Raw genomic sequence first — 19,285 nt, 5'->3', positions numbered from 1 at the left:
ATAATACAAGTTTATTTACATCGTGTGTGTCTGTTAAAAAACAGAACATCTTATACAACTTAGCATCTATCGTTGTATATACGAGTGGTCACAGCTGAAAATTTTTGTACGCACTTATGACATTCTTATAGCTGAGTCGTTGTTTACAGAAGCACAAATCTGCAACATCTTTTCTTATACATGTAGTTGACAGTCATTAACAATATCTTCTGAAGCTGGTGCTAAGATATTTGGAAGAAAAAAAAAAACAGAACAAGTTGTTGAAGAATGCACAGGATCACCTGAGAGGCAAGTGAAGTGGTATAGCATGACCGCTAAGCCCCAATGCCCATGAATGCAAACCAAACAAAAAATGAAGACAATGCAAACGAAAACAAAGATAGTAATCGCAAAAGTGTCCGTGTGTGGGATTTAACCAATCACTCAGAACATCTTTCATGTCTTGCATTAATACACGATATGTATTAGTGCATTTGTGGTCTCAACATTTGTCGTAATGTTTTAGCATTTGCTTCCAAAAACAAAATAAGAATGTCGGGGGGGGGGGGGGGGGTGTTCTTATCTAACGGCACAAATCTGCCCACCAGTACACCACTTTAACAAGATGTTTCTCAATATGGCTGTTCTTCTTCTTTTTCCTTTAAATTTAGAATGAATGAAAACAAATAGAACTGCCGGGCCTGTTCTGAGACACCTGTGATGTCAGAACGAGTAGCCAATGAGATGAAAGAATGACAGAACTTCAGAATACCAGCACAGGAATTGTCCTATTTCACTGTCAACTTACCTTCTGCAAAAGAAAAAAGAAAAAAAACTGTAACAAACTGTAATATCATATGTAACTGAAGAAAAACAGAGTTACACCCCTGAATGACGTGCAAATGAATGGAAGAAATCTGATAGTGTCAGGCTGACCGAGGAACGGCCTCCGCGTTTGCTAAATCGCTCCGCGCGGTGCCGTTTGCAGCCGTGGCTGAAGCGGTAGCGCGGCGTGAAGAACGCCTCATTCGCCGCGTGCCAGCTCGTCGATGTACCGCTTTCGCAGGCGAGACGCTCGCACGGATCGACGCAGATGCGTGACGTGCGTGCGATGGAGCGCAAAGGCCAAAAGCGCAACAACAAAGCCCGGTAAGGGAACCCTGAGCCTGGCAAAAATTCTTTACCAATGACTCCTAATAGCTTATCCTCCACATATGAACTGATAACGAGATTAATGGTAACAAATGTGCCTGTTGAGTTAGCGGGCATTTTCTAAACAAAAATACAAGCGAAAATCCACTGTCTTCAAAAGAGCACTGTTGTCAAATCAAATGTCACTGGCAACATAAAATACCTGACACTGATATTAATTTAGCCCTTTAATTCCCTCTGTTCTGACTTAGGCGTCCGACTCTCTCCTGCTAGCACTGGGTTCTTTATACCGCCCAGGGGGAGGGGTCCAGTCAACCTGTGACTGACATGAGCAGGCCCGCCCCCGAGGTTATGGAACCTGACCTGGGACAAGAGAGAGACAACAGGCGACGCGTCCACACACCGGCTAGCTGGCTAGCCAAATGGTTCGGGGTGCACCAAGGGTCCTTCCTGACTGAGAATAATGTTTGTGGATTTCAACTGCGGCATATTCTCTTGATAACAAGCACATCTGTATTCCTCTTAACACAACACTAATTAAGACGGCTCAGAAACTTGTACAATTATACTAAATACAGACAGACTGAAGTTTCATGTAAGCATTGAACCTCTAAAGCACGTCATGAACAGCTGTGTAAATGCGTTCAAATCAACAAAGGCCGGGGATGTAACGCACTTGGAAACGTTCGCCTTTTGTAAAAGACGATCAAATAACGCTCACCCTCCGACAGTCTCACAGTAACAGTCAAACACGGTCCAGCCTTTTACAAAGCGATTCACATATCCTTCAATCTGACTGAGGGTAAATTTTATTTACCGTTCAAATAACTAAACTGAATTCTTCACTCGTACAGCTCAACCTATTAAAACGTGGTGAAAAGAGAAAAATGTAATGAAAACAAAAAAACATGCAATTATAACTTTTTATAATCATGCAAACATCTTTTCAAAATGAGAAGCAAACGAGAGTCAAGCAAGCGCAAGAGAGATTTCTCTCCTGAAGACAAGCACGAAATGGAGGGAGGCAGTAATGAAGTAACCTAAGAGCAAGGCCACACCCCCAAGAGCAAGGCCACACCCCAAGAGCAAAGCCACGCCCCTAAGAGCAAGGCCACACCCCCAAGAGACAGATTTAAGCTGTGGGTTTAAGAGCAAGTTCTGAGTGTACACAGTCAGTACTGTCACTTAACAACCGTGTGGACATCCAGGAGCACATGACTGCTTTAAGCACCCCTAGCTTCTTTTGACACAAATGCAACGTGTGGCAAAAAAATAAAAATTGCTTGACACTCCAGGTTCTTCAAAATAACAGGCGAAAGAAATACATATACACATAATATATGCAAACATATACTTTTCTACACTCTTAAGCATGGATTTCTATTCCTAAATCCCATCTTCTTACATCTGGTGACGCAACAGACACTCCTGAAACCCAATGACCTGAGAATGAGGGTTCGAAGCAGCATTAACCGCAGCTTTTTTCTGACAACTGTAACAATGTGATTGTGGAAAACACTTACTGGTCCTTATCCTTTTATATTTGTACCATATTTAGGCAGAGAAGCGTAATGTCGACTAGATCTGCACCCGCCATTTTATAGCTGAAGGCTCAGTTAGGCTACAGTGGAAAAAGCTCTATGAAGGACAACTCTGACGAGCCCACTACCTTGCTGTCCTAGTCTTGACGGGCGTTTCACATACAGAATGAAGTGGTGATGTATGTTTATTTGTTTTGGTCCGGGTCGGTTACTTGGACGACGTCTCGGGCCACGTTCAGCGTTTCTCGGAGACGGGGAGTAACAGAGTCTCGATGAAAACGGGGGGAGCGGGGAGGGAAGGGGGTTGGGGGGAGGGGGATGGGGGGTCGGTCTTCAGGGGCTCTTTAACTTGCCTGGGTTGGCCAGGAACGGGACGGAGCCAAAAAGGTCCTCGGGGACGGGCCTGAGGGAGACCTGCCTCCCCGCTCCGGTGTCGGCGCTCACCGCTCTCTCCACCGGTTTCTCTGCGGGGGGGGGGGGCAGGGGGTGTCATTAATTACACCTGTGTGCCATTCCTTACCTTCAACTCTTTGCATTTTATTTTTAAACATTAAGAAGCAGCAACAGCGCCAACCACTCTTTCTGTATCATACGCTCCCTTTCTCAATTCAATGTATTCAACACACAACTGTTTCAGGTTCACTGGATCCAAGCTAACCTAGTCTCGTCAAAACATGTCAAGACCCAGATTCCCACCCCTCTGAGTGTCTAAATTCCATCTGTATTCAGGTTTACTGCTCACTGGGTTCTGTAAATGCTGAGAATCCTACATTGCTTGAGAAAGGAAAATCACAGCAGCCATGTCATGACTTCTGTCATCGCTGTTATTTCTACTAATTTCAGCTTTTTTCATTAGCTATTTTGTCAGGTGTACAAGACCCGTGTACTTTAAAATTTAAACTGAATAGTTTGCCAGCTTGTACTGCATGGTGTATACGCACCACTTTAAACTCCAGTACAATATTAACAGTAGCATCTAGTGAGGAATACGTCACATATTGAGGAACATTATAATGTAATAAGGAGTAATAAACTTTCTAGATTAATTAGAGTTTATGAATTGGCCAGAGGGGTAAATGTGAGGGCAGGGCATATGTTCAGTGTTCATGTTGCTGAAAGGCGGTTCTAAAGGAAGGACAGGTGAACACTTGCTTGCTCTAAGAAGGTCAAACTCTCGGTCCAGCAGTTCCTCCTCGGTCAGCTTGGAGAAGTTGTCCTCCCCGAAGGGGTTCCACCTGGACATGTCCGGGGGGTTACTGACGGTCGGGTGGGGAGGGGTGATCGCCTCTGTGTTCAGGAGGGGGTTTCTACTGCAGGGGAGAGAGGCCGACACACAAGCACACGCAAACACACACGCGCACACACATATAGAAATACACACACAAAAATACAAGCACACACACACCACATATGCACACACACACATAAATACAAACACAACGCATGCACACACGCACACGCCCCAATACATGCACACACAGACACAGACACACACACATCTCTGGTCACACCCACGTTCCCAGCTGTGAGCCTCACGTCGCTTAATGTCGCTAAATAAAGAGCGTATCCAGGGGAGGGGACTCCAGTGCAGCGGGACTCCGTGATGGCGTATGAACAGAACACATTCAGACGTGCTGTTTTTATTGGGATGTGTGGGAGGTGTCAAGGCTGCGTGATTCTGCACCAGGGTACATTAAAGGGCACCAGGAGCTGTTTTAACTGCTCGTAAGCAGACTATACGTTTCTACTGAATTCAATCTAAATGATCCGTGTTGTGAAGTTCTGTTGAACTGAAATGGTCCATGGTGTAACTTTACAACTGTCATTTAAACCTTGCATCTTAGGGGACAGAGGGTGCCAGTTCAAAAGGGTTTACTTAAAATGTAAATGAAGTTCCAGGAACATCCACGCAAATCCTTTCCCTGGGTTCTCGATTTCCTGGCAGGGCCACCCCCTGGTGCCTTTTAAAGCATGCGCACCCCGTTGCCTTGGTTACAGGATGGGGGGGGGATGGGGCGGGGGTTACCTGGGGTTAGTGAATGGAGGCTCTACCGGGGCGGGCCCCAGGTGGGCGGTCCCGGCCGGGGCCAAGGTCCCCAGGGGAGGCTGGAACTCCAGCGGGGAGGTGAGATAAGGGAGCTGCTGATTGAGATGCTGTTGCTGCTGTTGTTGGCTGAGATGCTGTTGCTGTTGCTGCTGATGGTTGAGATGCTGTTGCTGTTGTTGTTGCTGCTGCTGTGCAAACGCTTGTTGGTACTGGTGCATCTGTTAAGGGAGGTCAGAGCCGTTCAACGACAAGGGAAAGAACGCGACGCACGGAAGGACTACGGGGTGATGTATGGGGGGACGGGGGGGGTGGGGGGTGGCTGCCATGTGACCTCGGACACCATGGTAACAATCACGGGTTAGTACAGAGCCCAGCTGCTGACTGCACCATCATCATCATCATCATCATCAGTCCTGTCAAGGGGAAACCATCTGAGGACACACATTCCCTGCTCTGTGCTCACAAGAGATGCTAATGCTGCTATTGCTAATATTTAACCACAGTAGCACTATATACATAGCGCAACAGAATCTGATTGAAAACAATTCTAATAGCCTTTTACATAGAGATGGTGATAAAACATAGTACAAAAACACATTATTTTGAACTCCTTAACACGGTTATCTCAGTGCCCCAAACACTGGGCGATGGTAAATGACCCAATTACAGAGCAGAAACGAGAGCAGACCCAGTAAAGCAGTACTGAGCCTTGTTTAAAGCTCTCGGAGTACACACACCCACTTTGCGAATTTGAGGAACAGGGAATCGCATCTCCCCGCAGCGTAATTGCTTCATATGTTAAGATTTAACGCAGAGAATTGGTCAATTTCACCCCCCCCCCCCTCCCGTTCATACCCCCCCAGGGCTCAGAGCGGAGCAGATTGCAACCGAAATTAAACAGATGGTACCGGTTAGGTGGAAAATCGGCTAGAAGCCGCTCCGCCTCGCCGGCGCTCGTCTGGAGCGGACTGACTCGCGTTCGTACGTACTGTAAATATCTCCCGTACGGAGCCGTCGGCGTCGCCATGGAGACGGAACCGCCCTCGACCTTCGGCCGGTCCGTCTCTAAACTCAGTTGTGGGAAACGCACCTGGGAGAGACGCGCTCTGTGGGTCGTCTTTGACGCGCTATGAAGAATAGCGAACTGCGCGAACGTACGCGACATACAGGGACGTACGCACGATGTGGACGCGCGATTCTAGGACACACGGCTGACGCAGAGCCGTACTCCCGCGCTAATTTTAGAAAGAAGCCTCCCCTCGCTCTCGATGGCCCGTGCAATGTCATTCGCTTCTTTAAAAATAAAACATTTTCGCAAAACGTGTTGCTATATTTTCAGGTCAAACAGGGTGAAGAGAAAGAGAGACAGAGAGAGAGGGAGAGAGTGAGAAAGAGACAGAGGAGAGAACAGGGACAGAGAGAAAGGAAGAGAAAGAAAAAGAATGAAAGAGTGAGAGAGAGAGAGAGAGAGCCTCTGAACAGACTGTGGAAAAGAGAGAGGGTTTGGGAGAGAACAGATAGAGAGAGAGGTAGACAGACAGGAGAGAAAGATAAAGAAAAAGTATGAAAGAGAGAGAATGACAGGCAGAGGGAGAGAGAGAGAGATAGGGCGGGGGAGAGAGAGAGAGACAGGCAGAGAAAAAGAATGAATGAAAGAGAGGATGAAAGACAGAGAGAGAGAGAGAGAGAGACAGAGCCCCTGAACAGACTGCTCGAACGCCCTGGCAGCGTGGAGTGCAGCTCTTACCATGACTGCGTACTGGGCCTGCTGCTGATAGACAGGCGGCATCATCATCTGCTGCTGGAGCAACTGCTGCTGCTGCTGCTGCTGCTGCATGTGGAGGGCCTGCTGATACTGCAGAGACAGTACAGTGAACATCAGGCACAGCGAGCACAGTGAGCACGCCCTGCACTCCTCTCTAAACACCAGGGACAGCACACATTGAGCACGCCCTGCACCCCTCCCCAAACACCAGGGACAGCACACAGTGAGCACGCCCTGCACCCCTCCCCAAACACCAGGGACAGCACACAGTGAGCACGCCCTGCACCCCTCCCAAAACACCAGGGACAGCACACAGTAAGAATGCCCTACACTCCTTCCCAAACACCAGGCACAGCACACAGTGAACATGCCCTGCACTCCTTCCCAAACACCAGGCACAGCACACAGTGAACATGCCCTGCACTCCTCCCCAAACATCAGGAACTGTTGTGAAGCAGGGTGTGCACCACTCCCAAAAAACCAGCAACAGCAGTTCCACAAGAAACCCCCTCAGAGAAACTCATCTCCTTGGACAAAATCCTACATCTATAAATAGGTAACATCTATATCACACATTCTATACCGTGAGCCAGATACTGCACACTATTTGGGTCACACTCACAAATGAATGGTTACACACTCCGGGTACTGCTGTACTATATTAAAAAATAATAAAAAGTTGTGGCTGCTCAACAGCGTCTGTGTGCTGCGTGGGAATTAAAATCTGTGAGTAAAATATGTGGATGATGACGTGTAGGTTCGCACTGTGTGTTCTCAAGGGACTCAATAATGGATTGTTTTTGTTTGTACGCTCACTCCGTTCACAGTGAGGCTATGACTGACTGTGAGACAGACATATTTCGAATCATTAAAAAAAAAGAAGAAAAACAGGACTTAGAGCCCCATCTGTTGGGCCAAACGGTATTAACCCAATTTCACATCCTGAGGGGGTTTCACTCAGGCCCGACCTTATTAAAGCGCGCGCCGTGCAGGCAGGAAGGAGCAAAGCTTTATCCAGCGCCAGCGACAGACAAGGTCGCAGGCAAACAAAAAATAAACAATAATAAATAAGGGCGCGGGCCTCTATGTGGGCTGTGACGCACACGCTGATTTACACTAAACAAGAGCACAGCACAGTGCCAAACGGGCCTCGTCTGCAACCTTGAGAGGTGTGTGTGTGTGTGTGTGTGTTTCTATGTTTTTGTGTGTGTGTGTGAGAATGTGTGTGTGTGTGTGTGTGTGTGTGTTTCTATGTTTTTGTGTGTGTGTGAGAATGTGTGCGAGCGTGCTTGTGTGAGTGTGTGCGTATGTGTTTGTTAGTTTTTGTGCGTGTGTGTGGTGATTGTGTGTGTGTGTGCATGTGTTTGTGTTTTTGCGTGTGTGTGCGTGTATGTGAGAGCGCATGCTTGTGTGTGCGTGTATGTGAGAGCGCATGCTTGTGTGTTTGTGTGTGTGCGCGCATGCGTGTTTTTGTGTGTGCATGCGTGTGTGTGCGTGTTTGTGAGAGAGAGAGAGACACTGTGTGAATAAACCCCTGTAGTGAAGACCCAGACTGTATGCTGTAAGACACTGGTACAGCCCGGCTGTGAGTATTGTGTATTGTAATGTGCTGGTCCGATGCTAAGCGCTAACCTGTTGTAGGTACTGGAGGTGCTGCAGATTTGACGGCTGCTGATGCGGGAGATGATGCTGCTGATGGTGCTGCTGCGGTGGCTGATGTTGCGGATGCTGCGGCTGCTGGTGTTGCTGCTGCTGCTGCAGCTGCTGCAGTCGCAGGTCCCCCGGCTGCAGCTGCTGCAGGACGCGGTGCTGCTGGCTGCCTCCCTGCGGCTGCGCAGCGGGGTGTCCGTTCCCAGCGGCCGGCCCTACTGCACGCAGACGCACGCAAACGCACGCAAACACACGCACGCACAAACACATAAAAACACAGACACACACACATGCATGCACACACACACAGATGCACAAACACACACACAGACATACACCATGAGAAGTGACCACACAAAGCATAAACCAAGATCACAGCTCCAACCAGGAAACGCCTTCACAGTTAGTCTTTCAGGCTGTGCCTACAAAATGCCTGCTAGGCCAACCAAGTTACTTTACCAGGACTTCATGAGTCCAGAGTAGAACTATGGTATCCCTTTAAGCAAGTGTCCTCCACGTTTTTATATGCATATATATTTTTACTTATTTGACAGGGACAGCGTACATATTTTTAACACTGACATTACTGCATGTATACATCACATGAGAGACAGGCCAGAAGACCCACATGTAGTCCTTTAAGCAGGTCAGTATGCTACATAACCTTCTAAGGATAAAAAGGAACCAGAGCGTGCTGAACATCAGGAAGCCCTTCGCCCCGGCGCACATCGGTCACAGAAACGGGGCGGGGCGGGGCGGGAGGCTCACCTCTCTGCCCGTTGCTCTCGGCCGCGGCGGGGACGGTCATCTTCACGGGCGTCACGGCGTTGTGTATGGGCAGGACGACGTTGCTGTTGGCCGCTTTCGGCCTCTGCCGCGGGGCGATGGAGGTTTCCGTGGGCCCCACCGAGTCCGTTATCCTGCGGGGGGGGTCAATCGCACAACGGGCCTCCCAATGAACGAGCGCACTTCGCATTCCAAAGTAAAATAAAACAACGAGAACATCGTAGGGTATTCTGAGACCAAAAACCGCAGAACGATACAACTAAAACCAACAAAAGTCCAGATCCATTCTCACTAATATTATTTAATTTTTTTTATTTTAATATTATTTAATATTCCTAATTTTGACTGATGAAGATTAACAACGTGTGTATCTTGATGCTAAATTTAAGTGGCAGAACCAATTTTGCAGTTTCTCACCAGTCATGCAACTGTAATACATTTCGACCAAGTGTTTTAAACAGAGCAGTCATAATGACTTAAAGCCGTCAGCGGAAAGCTACCTGGCTTTCGTCATGTTCTTCTTGGCAGCGACCTCGCTGGCGGTCAGAGGCTCAGGCAGTGACGTGGGAAGAGGGGAGTTCTGCACAAGGAAGAAAAATTATTAAGAGCAGAACAGTATCTCAAGGGGATCTCATTTCACAATTCGAACAAAGCACAAGTATTGTGAGAGAGCGACCGTGCACGTTCATTTTTGTTTCGGTCAAAGCACGTTTCCACATTTCAACCGTGCGAGTGACCGTCATTTCCGTGTTTGTGGATGAAACAAGGCCACTGTGGGACCTGACTTACAAACAGGTTTGGCACGGGGCAATCTTTTCCAGCCAACTTGAAGGCAAAGTAGGAGACTTGATAGATGTCCGGTCTCTTTTCTAGTTCCGGCTCAAGCATGTATCCTACAGAGCAAATCGCCCAAAACAGCCAGCAATCAGACTAGCGTAAAAAATCAAAGTTCTAACAAATCTCTCAAAATCAAGACCAAGACCATTCAAGAAACACCATTCAACAAAGGCTGACAATCAAGATGAAATTAAGTTATGATGAAATGAGGTGGAAATTTCAAAATATTTACGGAATGATTTATTCCATTATTGTTTATTAAAAGCATGAACATGTTGGTTTTCACTTGGATAAAATCTACAGTTTGATATCTGGAGCAGTTCACAACACATCACAATTTATCCTTTAACAGGATACATGCACCTATAATGATACACCACACGGTGGTGCTATTGTTTAACTTTGCATGTAATCTTGCAAAGCAAGAAGCCTTTTGAAATGAAATTATTATTTTTAAATCAATCACTGAAACCAGCTATACATTTGAAATCTGTTCCCTCATACTATCTTTACGCAACCCTTTCTTCATTTTACCATAAAACAATTCCACTGAGTGCCATGTTTTTGAGGTGGAGAACTACACCCTTGGCTGTTTCGTAAGTGCAGCGTCTACTTACTGATTAAGCAGTGCAACTTGAAGGAGAATTTGGAATTATCCGGAACAATGAAAGTTCCATCGCATATGGCAACCTGACTCTCCCCAAAAGGAAGGGAGAAGAAGCACAGCTTGTACAACAAGCATCCGAGCGCCTTGAGGAAAAAGAAAGAAAAATAAAAAAATAAACATGAAACACACCTCATTTCAAACAGTCCCATTTGCACAGGCCCCAATCACACAGCTTAAGCACTGCATTCTGCTTGACAGAGCAATGCTCTTAGAGCCGTGCTTTTCAGTTTCCTTTACAATGTTTCATTACATGGCGCATCGAATACGGGAATCGCTACAGCTGGGAATTCATGCCGCATTTCCACATTCAGCATATAATTCTGTATTATCAGATGTAAAATGGACACTTTAATTATTTGCAATATTGGTTTTAAAAAAAAAAAAAAAAACTTTTTTGAACTTATTCATTTCGAAACGAGCAGGAAATGTTAACCAATCGCTGGCCGCAGCCGTTGCGAAGCTGGTTGGAAGTGCGCAAACGGCGTGCGGCGGGTGTGGGTTTGTGGTCGCGACGCAGGACCGCCCCCTGTGCGTACGCGTCTCCTTTCCCCCTCCGAGAAAGAAGAGCGCTGCGGAGGCCCCGCCCACTTATTCAGGGCCGAAAGAAGCGGGAAACGTCACTCCGCCCCTTTCCGCAGAGGGGACGACCGGCCGCGTGTTCCGCCCGCGGTCTAGCGGTAAACGCGCCGCTCTCGTTTGCGGCTCGAGACAGCCGGTGGGGGTTAAGCGACCGTGCGGTCTACGCTGGCGAAGGGGAGCCCTGACTGAGAAAAGACTGACCGTGTGGTCCACATTGGCGATAAGAGACCCTAGACTGAGAAAAGACTGACCGTGCGGTCTACACTGGCGATAAGAGACCTCTGACCGGGAAAACACCGACTGCACGGTCCACGCCGGCGATAAGAGGCGACTGGCCTTTCTCCAGCGCTTTAATAGAAAAGGGTCTGCCGGCCAGGGACAGGACAGGACGTGACATCACAATCCTTTCATAACCTGCCAACGGTTACTAGGGGATTTCTCCTTCTGCAGGATGGCTCATGGCTACGAGAAAAGGAAAGCGCTCAACCTGAAGTGAAACTCTCCTGGCTTTGCTAACGCACATGCTGCCATCAGCTGCACAGGGAACCGGTTGGGCAGGTGATCATGTGACCCCCGAGGCCTGCGTGAAGTCGTCTGGGCTCTGGCCGGAGCAAGGCGGAGCCGCCTGTCAATCACCGGGCCGGGAGGCCCTGTTGACCTTACCCATATGTCGGCTTTAGTGGTGATGGCTTTCCCTCCGTAAAGATTGATCATCTCCGGGGCACGGTAGGAGAGTGTCGTGTACCTGCCGGGGAAACAGGAAGTGGTCAGGACTAAAGGACTCTCTTTTCGGCTACGGCCCCATGTGACAGAATGCCGTAGGGCTTGATGCGTGCCGTTATGCAAATCGTGCAACCAAGCAACCATTTCCCCCATTTGGACACTGTTGGTATACATTCAGAACGCTGCTGGCTGTGCCTAGCGACCGCTTTCCAAGGCTCCACTGATTCCCTGCAGAGTTGTCGAGATGGATACGGACTGGCTGATATGACACGCCTGAATTCTTTATCTGACAGGAGGAGAGCAGCGGATCTCAAGGCCAATGAACGGGACAGCTATGCCCAAGTGATATGCAACCGCACAAACAGATGTATATTCATATACGCACGTGCACACACACACACACACACACACACGTCCACACACACACAGACATAAATAAGACTCACACACACACACGCAGACAGACAGAAAGAAAGACACACAAACCCTAAAAGTGTCTTTAAAGAAGGGAAAGTCACAGCAACTAAAGTACACAGACAGCATGCTAGCCAAAACTAGTTCATCCAGAAAAAGCAGTCCGCTGCTGCAGATCAATTACTCAAGCTACTGATCACATGGGTGACGAGCAGTGGCATCCTCTGATTGGTTACCGTAACACAATCAGTTCCCTCAGGCTCCCCTGCCCTTGAGTGTGAGGGCAAACCTGAGAACGGGCAAGCTTACTTTTTGATTTCGTCCTCCACCGCAGTTACTCCATCCTTGTGCGGTAGCAGAACTTTGTGTGTGGCACTTCCAAAGTCACACAGGACGTAGTTCCCCTGGTCATTCAGCAGAATATTTTCAACCTGGTAGACAAAAGGGTTCATTACACTCAGCTTATAGGAAACAGCTTGAGGTTTCTTCTTTTTTTTTTTTTACCCTTGAAAACCAAAATCTGAACCAAATGAACTGCCCTCAATAAAGGGCCCTCTTACTCAAAAGAAACAAAGAAATAAGGTTGCGTTTCTCAAAAGAAACAGAGACCTTCTGCGTCAGGTTTCTGTGGAAACAGGCTGAATATCTTCCTGCGGAAAAGTGTGTTTGTACAGCTAATCGAAAAAAAATCTTATCAAAATCTTGAATTTTAAAGATGGCAAAGTTCCCTCAATTGATACATTTGAAACCAAAACAGCATTGCTTTAAAAAAAACAAACCTGACCTCGCATGAATACATCTGACTTCCAGTAACTGACTTTGAGAGAAGAGTTCAAATTTGCTACAGCTCCCAGACAGAGAATTCTCTGAACTTTGTAACTTTGGTTTACACATCACTTTAACCAAATACGCAGTGAGAGAAAGTTCTAGAAAGAGAATCGCATAAAAGCCTTCAGCCTAAAAGAGACGGTGGGTTCACAGTCTCGTCGGGATCGGCTCTGTGGTCTCACGTTACGCTGCGAAACACCAGTGAATAATGTGCACGCTTTCGGATCAAGACGGCCTCAGCGCACAGCCATTCGCATTATGCAGGAACGAAAGAAAAATAAAAAAGAAGGTACGCTAGCTTAAGGACTGTTCCCATCTGTCCTCGAAAAACGCCAACCAGTAATTCAATCCTTGTTTCAAAAAGGATATGGTTGGCAAATTCATTGTAGCTGAATCAGCAAAAAGGGGTCAAAAAAGGTCTCTGTTCGGCTTTATCACCCTATGTCATTATTAAATATTCATTACAAGATCTTAAACTGTAATCTTTTGCAACTGCTCTTCACACACTGATTCACGTGAAAATCACTGGACAATGTTTGTAGAGTTTGTAACATCAGCCAACGCATGAAAACCTCCATACTTTATTTCAAAACCATTTGTCCCACTTCAGACACACATTTCTGTGAAAACATTTCACATTGGGATTATGACCTTTGCGGGAAAGGGAAATAGGTGTTCTAATAGCTGCTCTTTTCAGGGAAAGTTGAAATAAATTAGCAATTTACTGCAGAATGGGATTCTCTCAGGCCAGAATTTAATAGGAAATATTTTAACATTCCACAGACGAGCACCAATTAATGTCCCCCCGCCACTGCCACCCCCCCTCCCTCAAATACATAAATTTTACCTTTGCATTTCAGAAGAAAGTAGAAGAGGAGGGTTGGTGGTAATATAGAGGCGATAGGGGAAATTAGGCTCTGCAAGTTATTGAGGTGAAAGGATTTGCACCTAGCCCCGCCCATAAAGAAAAAATGAAGCGATCCATACCTTCAGGTCCCGATGAATGACCGGAGTTTTACACTGGTGTAGCCTAGCCACCGCCTCGCACGTGTCACAGAATATGTGGAGGACTTCGACTTCGCTGAATCCCGTGTGGAGACGCTGGTTCATCTGCTTCACCACCTGGCCAGCTGTCAATACAGTGACACATGGTCAACAACGTGCACACACACACACACACACAGTCCTGGAGGCCTGCAGTGTCTGCTGATTTTTGGTTTCAGCACAAGCGACTCGTTTAAGTCACTGATTGGCTAAAGGATCCACACGTCTTGTTCTCAAGGCCTTAGCTGGCGGCTAGTGGAAAGGCAATGACAAATACCTGCAGCCACTGCGGCCATTCAGGACTGGAGTTTGACACCCCTGATCTAGGACATCCTTGAAAGGGAACGAGTCCACAGCTTTGGACCTCTACGCACACTTCATACTAATATTAGAGGACACAGATGATAGCAATACACTAAGCATAAACAAGACTCTCATAGGGAATAATGTAAAATGCAGGTTGGTGGCATTTATTAGCTAGTCGGAGAAACAAACTTGAACTACATAAAGCTTGTTTTCTTCAATGTCTCTGACGGCACGAATCTCTCCTCCCACTCAAATCTGTGCGATGCCATACATTACGACCTAGTCACTGCAATGGAAACCCAAGCACATGTTCTCCTACAGAGGACTCCGGCAAGGGCGGGGCCTGGCACAGCTCCAGCAGAAGAACAGGGTACGAGGCGCCTCGCGACCTCTTCTCCTCGGCCTCTTAAACCGCTCCACCGCGCCCCTGTTTTCCACAGCATAAATTACACGCGCTCCCCCTATCTCCGAGCAGAGCTAAGCCACCGCGCGGCGGATTTAACCGCTTCACATCCCCCCCCCCCCCAGAGAGTCCTCTCGAGCAGGAAATCTCCCCCCCGGCTGGGAAAAGAGAAGTTAGAGCTGCGTCTGGCTCTTTCTGGAACCGAGAGCAGCTGGTGAAAGCGTCTCACGGCCCGGCGGTGAGGAGGCCGCGAGGCGGACGGGTCCACAGGGTTTTTTTACGGGGGCCGCTTACCTTTGCAGTACTCCATGATGATGAGCACCTCCCACACGCTGTCCCCCACCGTGTTAATGGCAGAGTCCAGGTAGCTCACTATGTTCTTGTGACCCGACAGCTCCTTCTACAGAGGAACACAGAGTCATCAAGTCAGAAAAGGGAGAAAGGGGGAGATTGGTAACCCATCTAAAGTGCCCTTTGGACAGTGGAGATATAAGGTTCTAGCTCTTTTTCGGAAACTGGAAATGGCATTAAAGCGAGGCTTTAAAAATATTATTACTGGAAGATATATCACAACACCAATCCTTTCAACAAATGGCAACCCACAAGAAGGCTTTGAAACTTTGAGGACACCCCAATCGTTCTTGGTGAGTCTACATGTGATCTCCCCAAATGCCAATTGAAGCCCTGTGGCGTGAGTGACACTTCACAGCAAGGCACCTTCTTCACGGGTGCACTGAGCTGGCCAAAATGGCCGTCCCAGTCCACGGGTCCCGAATGAAATTAATGACGCTAAAGCCGCCAGAGCCGTGGTGGAATTTCTGAGGTTGAAGAGCCGGAGGGGCAGTGTTCTGATTCGGAATCCGATAAAAAACAACAACAAAGGAACAATGGAAAGCCTGGCATTTCAGACGCACGGGGTGGTGGGTGGTCGGGATAACACATCACCAAAATCCTCCTTTGGCAGTCTGAGCTTAAAACGGCATTCAGAATCATCAATCAGCCTCTTATTGATTTCACATGGTCCATGAAGATCACCGGTTCAGCGGGTGCAACTGGTTTGTGGTAGCCTTGCGAATGGCACAACTTTAAGAGCGCATTTACGCCGGGAGGGGGGGGGGGGGGGGATTGGGACAGTAAGGAGCGGCGCCATTGTGAAGCTAAGCGGCCGATGCCTCAGCACACAGACGTGGAATGAAACGCAATCCCCAAGGGAGCACTTACACAAACCGGCCCCGACCGCACTCAACAATGAGCGGCCACAGATCGCCAGCGGAAGGACACGCTCCGCGGCGGCAGTTAGCCTCGTTCAGGTGAAGACTTTATCACGGGGCAGGGACTTCACGTGAACAGAGTCATGACTCTCACTGGAGCAACATTTCTAAATCCTCAGTTTGATTTCTTAAGCTTCCAGTTCAAGTTCTCTTTTTCTCTCTGAACACACATTTCACAATGAACCAAACACGTGTCTAAATCAGTTTATGTTATCCCCCCATCAATTCCAAGTTAATATAAATAATCAGCCAACACGCATTTTTTTTTTTTTTTTTAGTTTTTTACAAATATACTTCACCAAAATGGACTTCTGGCTGACTGACAAACAGCTTTCCAATTTAATGACTTTCTGAGCGAGAGACTACAAGTGAATAAAGTGGACACAGAGAAGCTCTCTCCTCAACATCTGGGTCAATTGGAGCCAATAAGGTGTTGAGGGCTAAAAAATTAAAAGGGCATTTAAGTGGTGTTGGGCTCAATTAGCAGTTTCAGCGTACCATGATCGTGATCTCCCTTTTGTAGATGTTCAGGTCCGGGACGTTGTTCACGTACATCCTCTTTAGGGCACATCGTACTCCACTGTGAGTCCGGGCCAGGAAGACCACGGAAAACCCCCCTGAAAAAGAGAAAGGGGAAAAAACACCGTTTAACACACTCACCACCACCAGAAGGTTTCCAAACATGCTATGGTAATAGCCAGGCAACCCCACTCTAAGGCAACATGAGTTTGACTCCTGTCACATATGTGGCATGTATGTGCACTATGCAGTTGTGTGGAGCCAGGTTAACACCTGTCCTTATGTGTTCCTTTAACTGGGCTGTCCCACTGTGGGGAGAAAGGCTTTAAAATGAGACTAAATTAATTTTTCAGGAGAAACTGTGTAATGTGCTGCAGGCTATTTGATAAAACCTTCACTGACTACAAGTGTACGAAAGAACTGGGAACAAAACGTACTGTAGGTTAAAGTTGCATTCAGTGATTACCGCACAGAATCTGGAGTCTGGATCTAGAGTTACACAATTCTGAAATTTAAAAGAGCAAAATGGCAATAATAATAGAGTCCAAAGGGAAAGCGAGAAGGGCCAGGACTTGCAACAAGCTGGGTTAAACGACCAAACAGGAAGTGGGGCTCGGGGTGCGGAAAAGCACGCGCGTCCGCTTTTCGACGCAAAAGCGAGGGGATTTCAGGAGCCCGCCTTCGCGCATGATTCCAGCTAAGCTCGGGTCATCACGCTTCTGAAACACCGGCTTTAGCGCTCCGCTGGGAAACACCGAGACCGAGAGCAGCCAGGAAGGTGGGGGACAATGCTGGGAAAGCTACAGTACGGCGGGTCTGCTTACCGTCAAGCGCGCCCCCGTTCTGCCCCCGCGGTTTCAATTCCACCCCAAAGGTGCGGCCCGATCGTTAGTCCGCCGCCCGCTATGTCTGCCTGGACGGAAAGAAAACCTGGCCCTGCTTTTCCAGTCCTCTGGCCTCTCACCCACCCAGGAAAGACGGAGTAAAGTCGGGGTGTCCGCACGTTGCGTTCGCGACTCTCCCCACTGCTCTGAGGGGCTCGAGCGCAGCCAGCCATGCGTGCTGAAAGCTAGCCCGGCTGAGTCGCTAACTTCAGTCGCTTTATGTTCTTTTAGGGTGCAGAGCAGCGGGAGACACGGAAGGGTTCACAAATTTTGTTTAGCCAACAGAACCACAGATATAAAGTCCGTGAAGTCACAAAGAACTCAAACTGACTGAAGATTAAGTCAAACGAGCACTGTTCTTCAAGTGGCCCGCCAGTAATTGTACTTTTCTACCAGTGCCGACATGAAAGTGGAAATCCAAAGTGCAAGAAGCGGTTGGACGCGTTACGTAAGGCCAACCATGACGAACTCCGAGCCGCAACGGAGGAGAGAAAACCGGAACCTGAAGCGGCGGTGGGTTGTTTGCACATTACGGGCGAGCTTCCAAAATGTCTCTCTCCAGTAAGGATCCAAACGGCCTCGTCTTATAGCGCCGAGCAACAGGGAGAGAACGTTCTGGAAGCCCCCCTGGGCCATGGTGACACCGCGTCAGCCCGTTGCGTTCGGCGAACGAGCACCAGCGGCGCCGGCGTGCTGCAACAGCCGCTCCCCCCCGTTTCGCGGCGCGCTGAGTCACGGCGTGACCCGCGAAGGTCGCGCGCGCGACAGAAGGACGACTGTGCCACAATGCCGCGCTTGTCTCCCCGGCAAACACACACACTTGGCTCCGGCCGCCGGGACACAGAAGTGTATTTAAGACCCGAAACGCTACAGGGGAAGACCTTGAGGACGAGGCACAATGCAATCCTGTCACGGAACACAAACCACTTGGTACGCCGCATATCATATATTTACTTTTCCAGACCTATCCGCCGTATGGGCCTTAAATAGACACGAATGACCGACCGACCGCCATCTGAGGCTTCGAAAGCTGCGACGGGTGGGAGGGGTGGTGTCGTCTGAATTGGATTAAACGCACAGTTCAAAAGCTCCAGAATACAACTTCTCGTTTCTATTTCAAGCGAAAAAACAGGAACAAGAGTAGACCTATACACATCATATACCAGTGCTGTATACACCTACAGAGGAGAGAGTGCCCGCCATACAGTAGGCCTGGGACACAAAGCAATGAAATGGTAGAAGCTATAATGCAAACAGAGAGGGCTCCTTCCCCAGTGGAGTGTAGCAAAGAAAATATCTGCCCCAAAATATTCCAAGAGTGGCCTTAGCATTGTGGCTAGGCTAACACGGCCGCGGTCGCGCGCCCCAAACGGCCCAATCAAATAAGCATCAACTTCCCAGACGCAGGACCCGGCCTGTGATACGCAATTCTCCCGTCAGCAGCAGAAAGATGTTCTGTTTTTTTCCCTCTCCGCTCCGCACAGAGACGCATCTTATCAGGAAGAACAGCGAAGCTGGTGAGGTAAACAGCCGATAACTGGCGGCTAAACCAGACGCAGTTTTACAGAGTTAGGAACATTAGATTAAAAACAGAAAGCACTCGACGTGTTGAGAGCCTCCTGTAAACACAGCACGCGCAGGCCTAGTCGGTTTGAAGAGCCACAAACTCAAGTAGGGACCCTAGAACTGCGATATGGTGCCACCTTAAAAGTCCCTATTGCTTTGTGTTCGTTGTGCAAATGTGCTCTTCTTCTGTAGCACGACACAAAATGGCAAAGAGTAAAATACTGCCAATGAAAACCAACAAGGATGACTGACACACAGTAGAGCCGTTTGTTTTGTGGTCACATGTCGAGAGGACCATGCTGAAAAGGAACAGGCTAACTAATG

The 19,285-nt window shown here is 48.2% G+C and overlaps 1 protein-coding gene across 7 annotated transcripts in view; it reads right to left on the bottom strand.

Annotated features, from left to right (window-relative positions):
- The window catches only part of bmp2k (BMP2 inducible kinase), a 46,107-nt gene that overhangs the window by 9,260 nt on the left and 17,562 nt on the right, over positions 1-19,285 (bottom strand). For 4 of the 7 annotated variants that reach the window (XR_010323801.1, XM_064296648.1, XM_064296650.1 and 1 more), the window contains 14 exons: positions 16,491-16,609; positions 15,016-15,121; positions 13,956-14,098; positions 12,450-12,571; positions 11,667-11,748; positions 10,375-10,507; positions 9,710-9,813; positions 9,421-9,500; positions 8,903-9,054; positions 8,117-8,352; positions 6,467-6,574; positions 4,699-4,937; positions 3,825-3,982; positions 3,026-3,136 (listed from right to left, as the gene is read on the bottom strand). Coding sequence is in view for 6 of the 7 variants with exons in the window: in XM_064296648.1 (XP_064152718.1) it covers positions 3,026-3,136; positions 3,825-3,982; positions 4,699-4,937; positions 6,467-6,574; positions 8,117-8,352; positions 8,903-9,054; positions 9,421-9,500; positions 9,710-9,813; positions 10,375-10,507; positions 11,667-11,748; positions 12,450-12,571; positions 13,956-14,098; positions 15,016-15,121; positions 16,491-16,609 (1,893 nt within the window). In the remaining variant the exon portion in view is untranslated. The remainder of the gene's footprint in view (positions 1-3,025; positions 3,137-3,824; positions 3,983-4,698; positions 4,938-6,466; positions 6,575-8,116; positions 8,353-8,902; positions 9,055-9,420; positions 9,501-9,709; positions 9,814-10,374; positions 10,508-11,666; positions 11,749-12,449; positions 12,572-13,955; positions 14,099-15,015; positions 15,122-16,490; positions 16,610-19,285) is intronic. The other 3 variants (XM_064296654.1, XM_064296653.1, XM_064296652.1) reach the window with 3 other exon arrangements.

The sequence above is a fragment of the Anguilla rostrata genome, chromosome 10 (assembly GCF_018555375.3).
Source record: "Anguilla rostrata isolate EN2019 chromosome 10, ASM1855537v3, whole genome shotgun sequence".
Classification (NCBI taxonomy): Eukaryota; Metazoa; Chordata; class Actinopteri; order Anguilliformes; family Anguillidae; genus Anguilla; species Anguilla rostrata.
The sequence above is the reverse complement of the archived record's forward strand: the minus strand, read 5'-3'. Positions and strand labels throughout refer to the sequence as shown.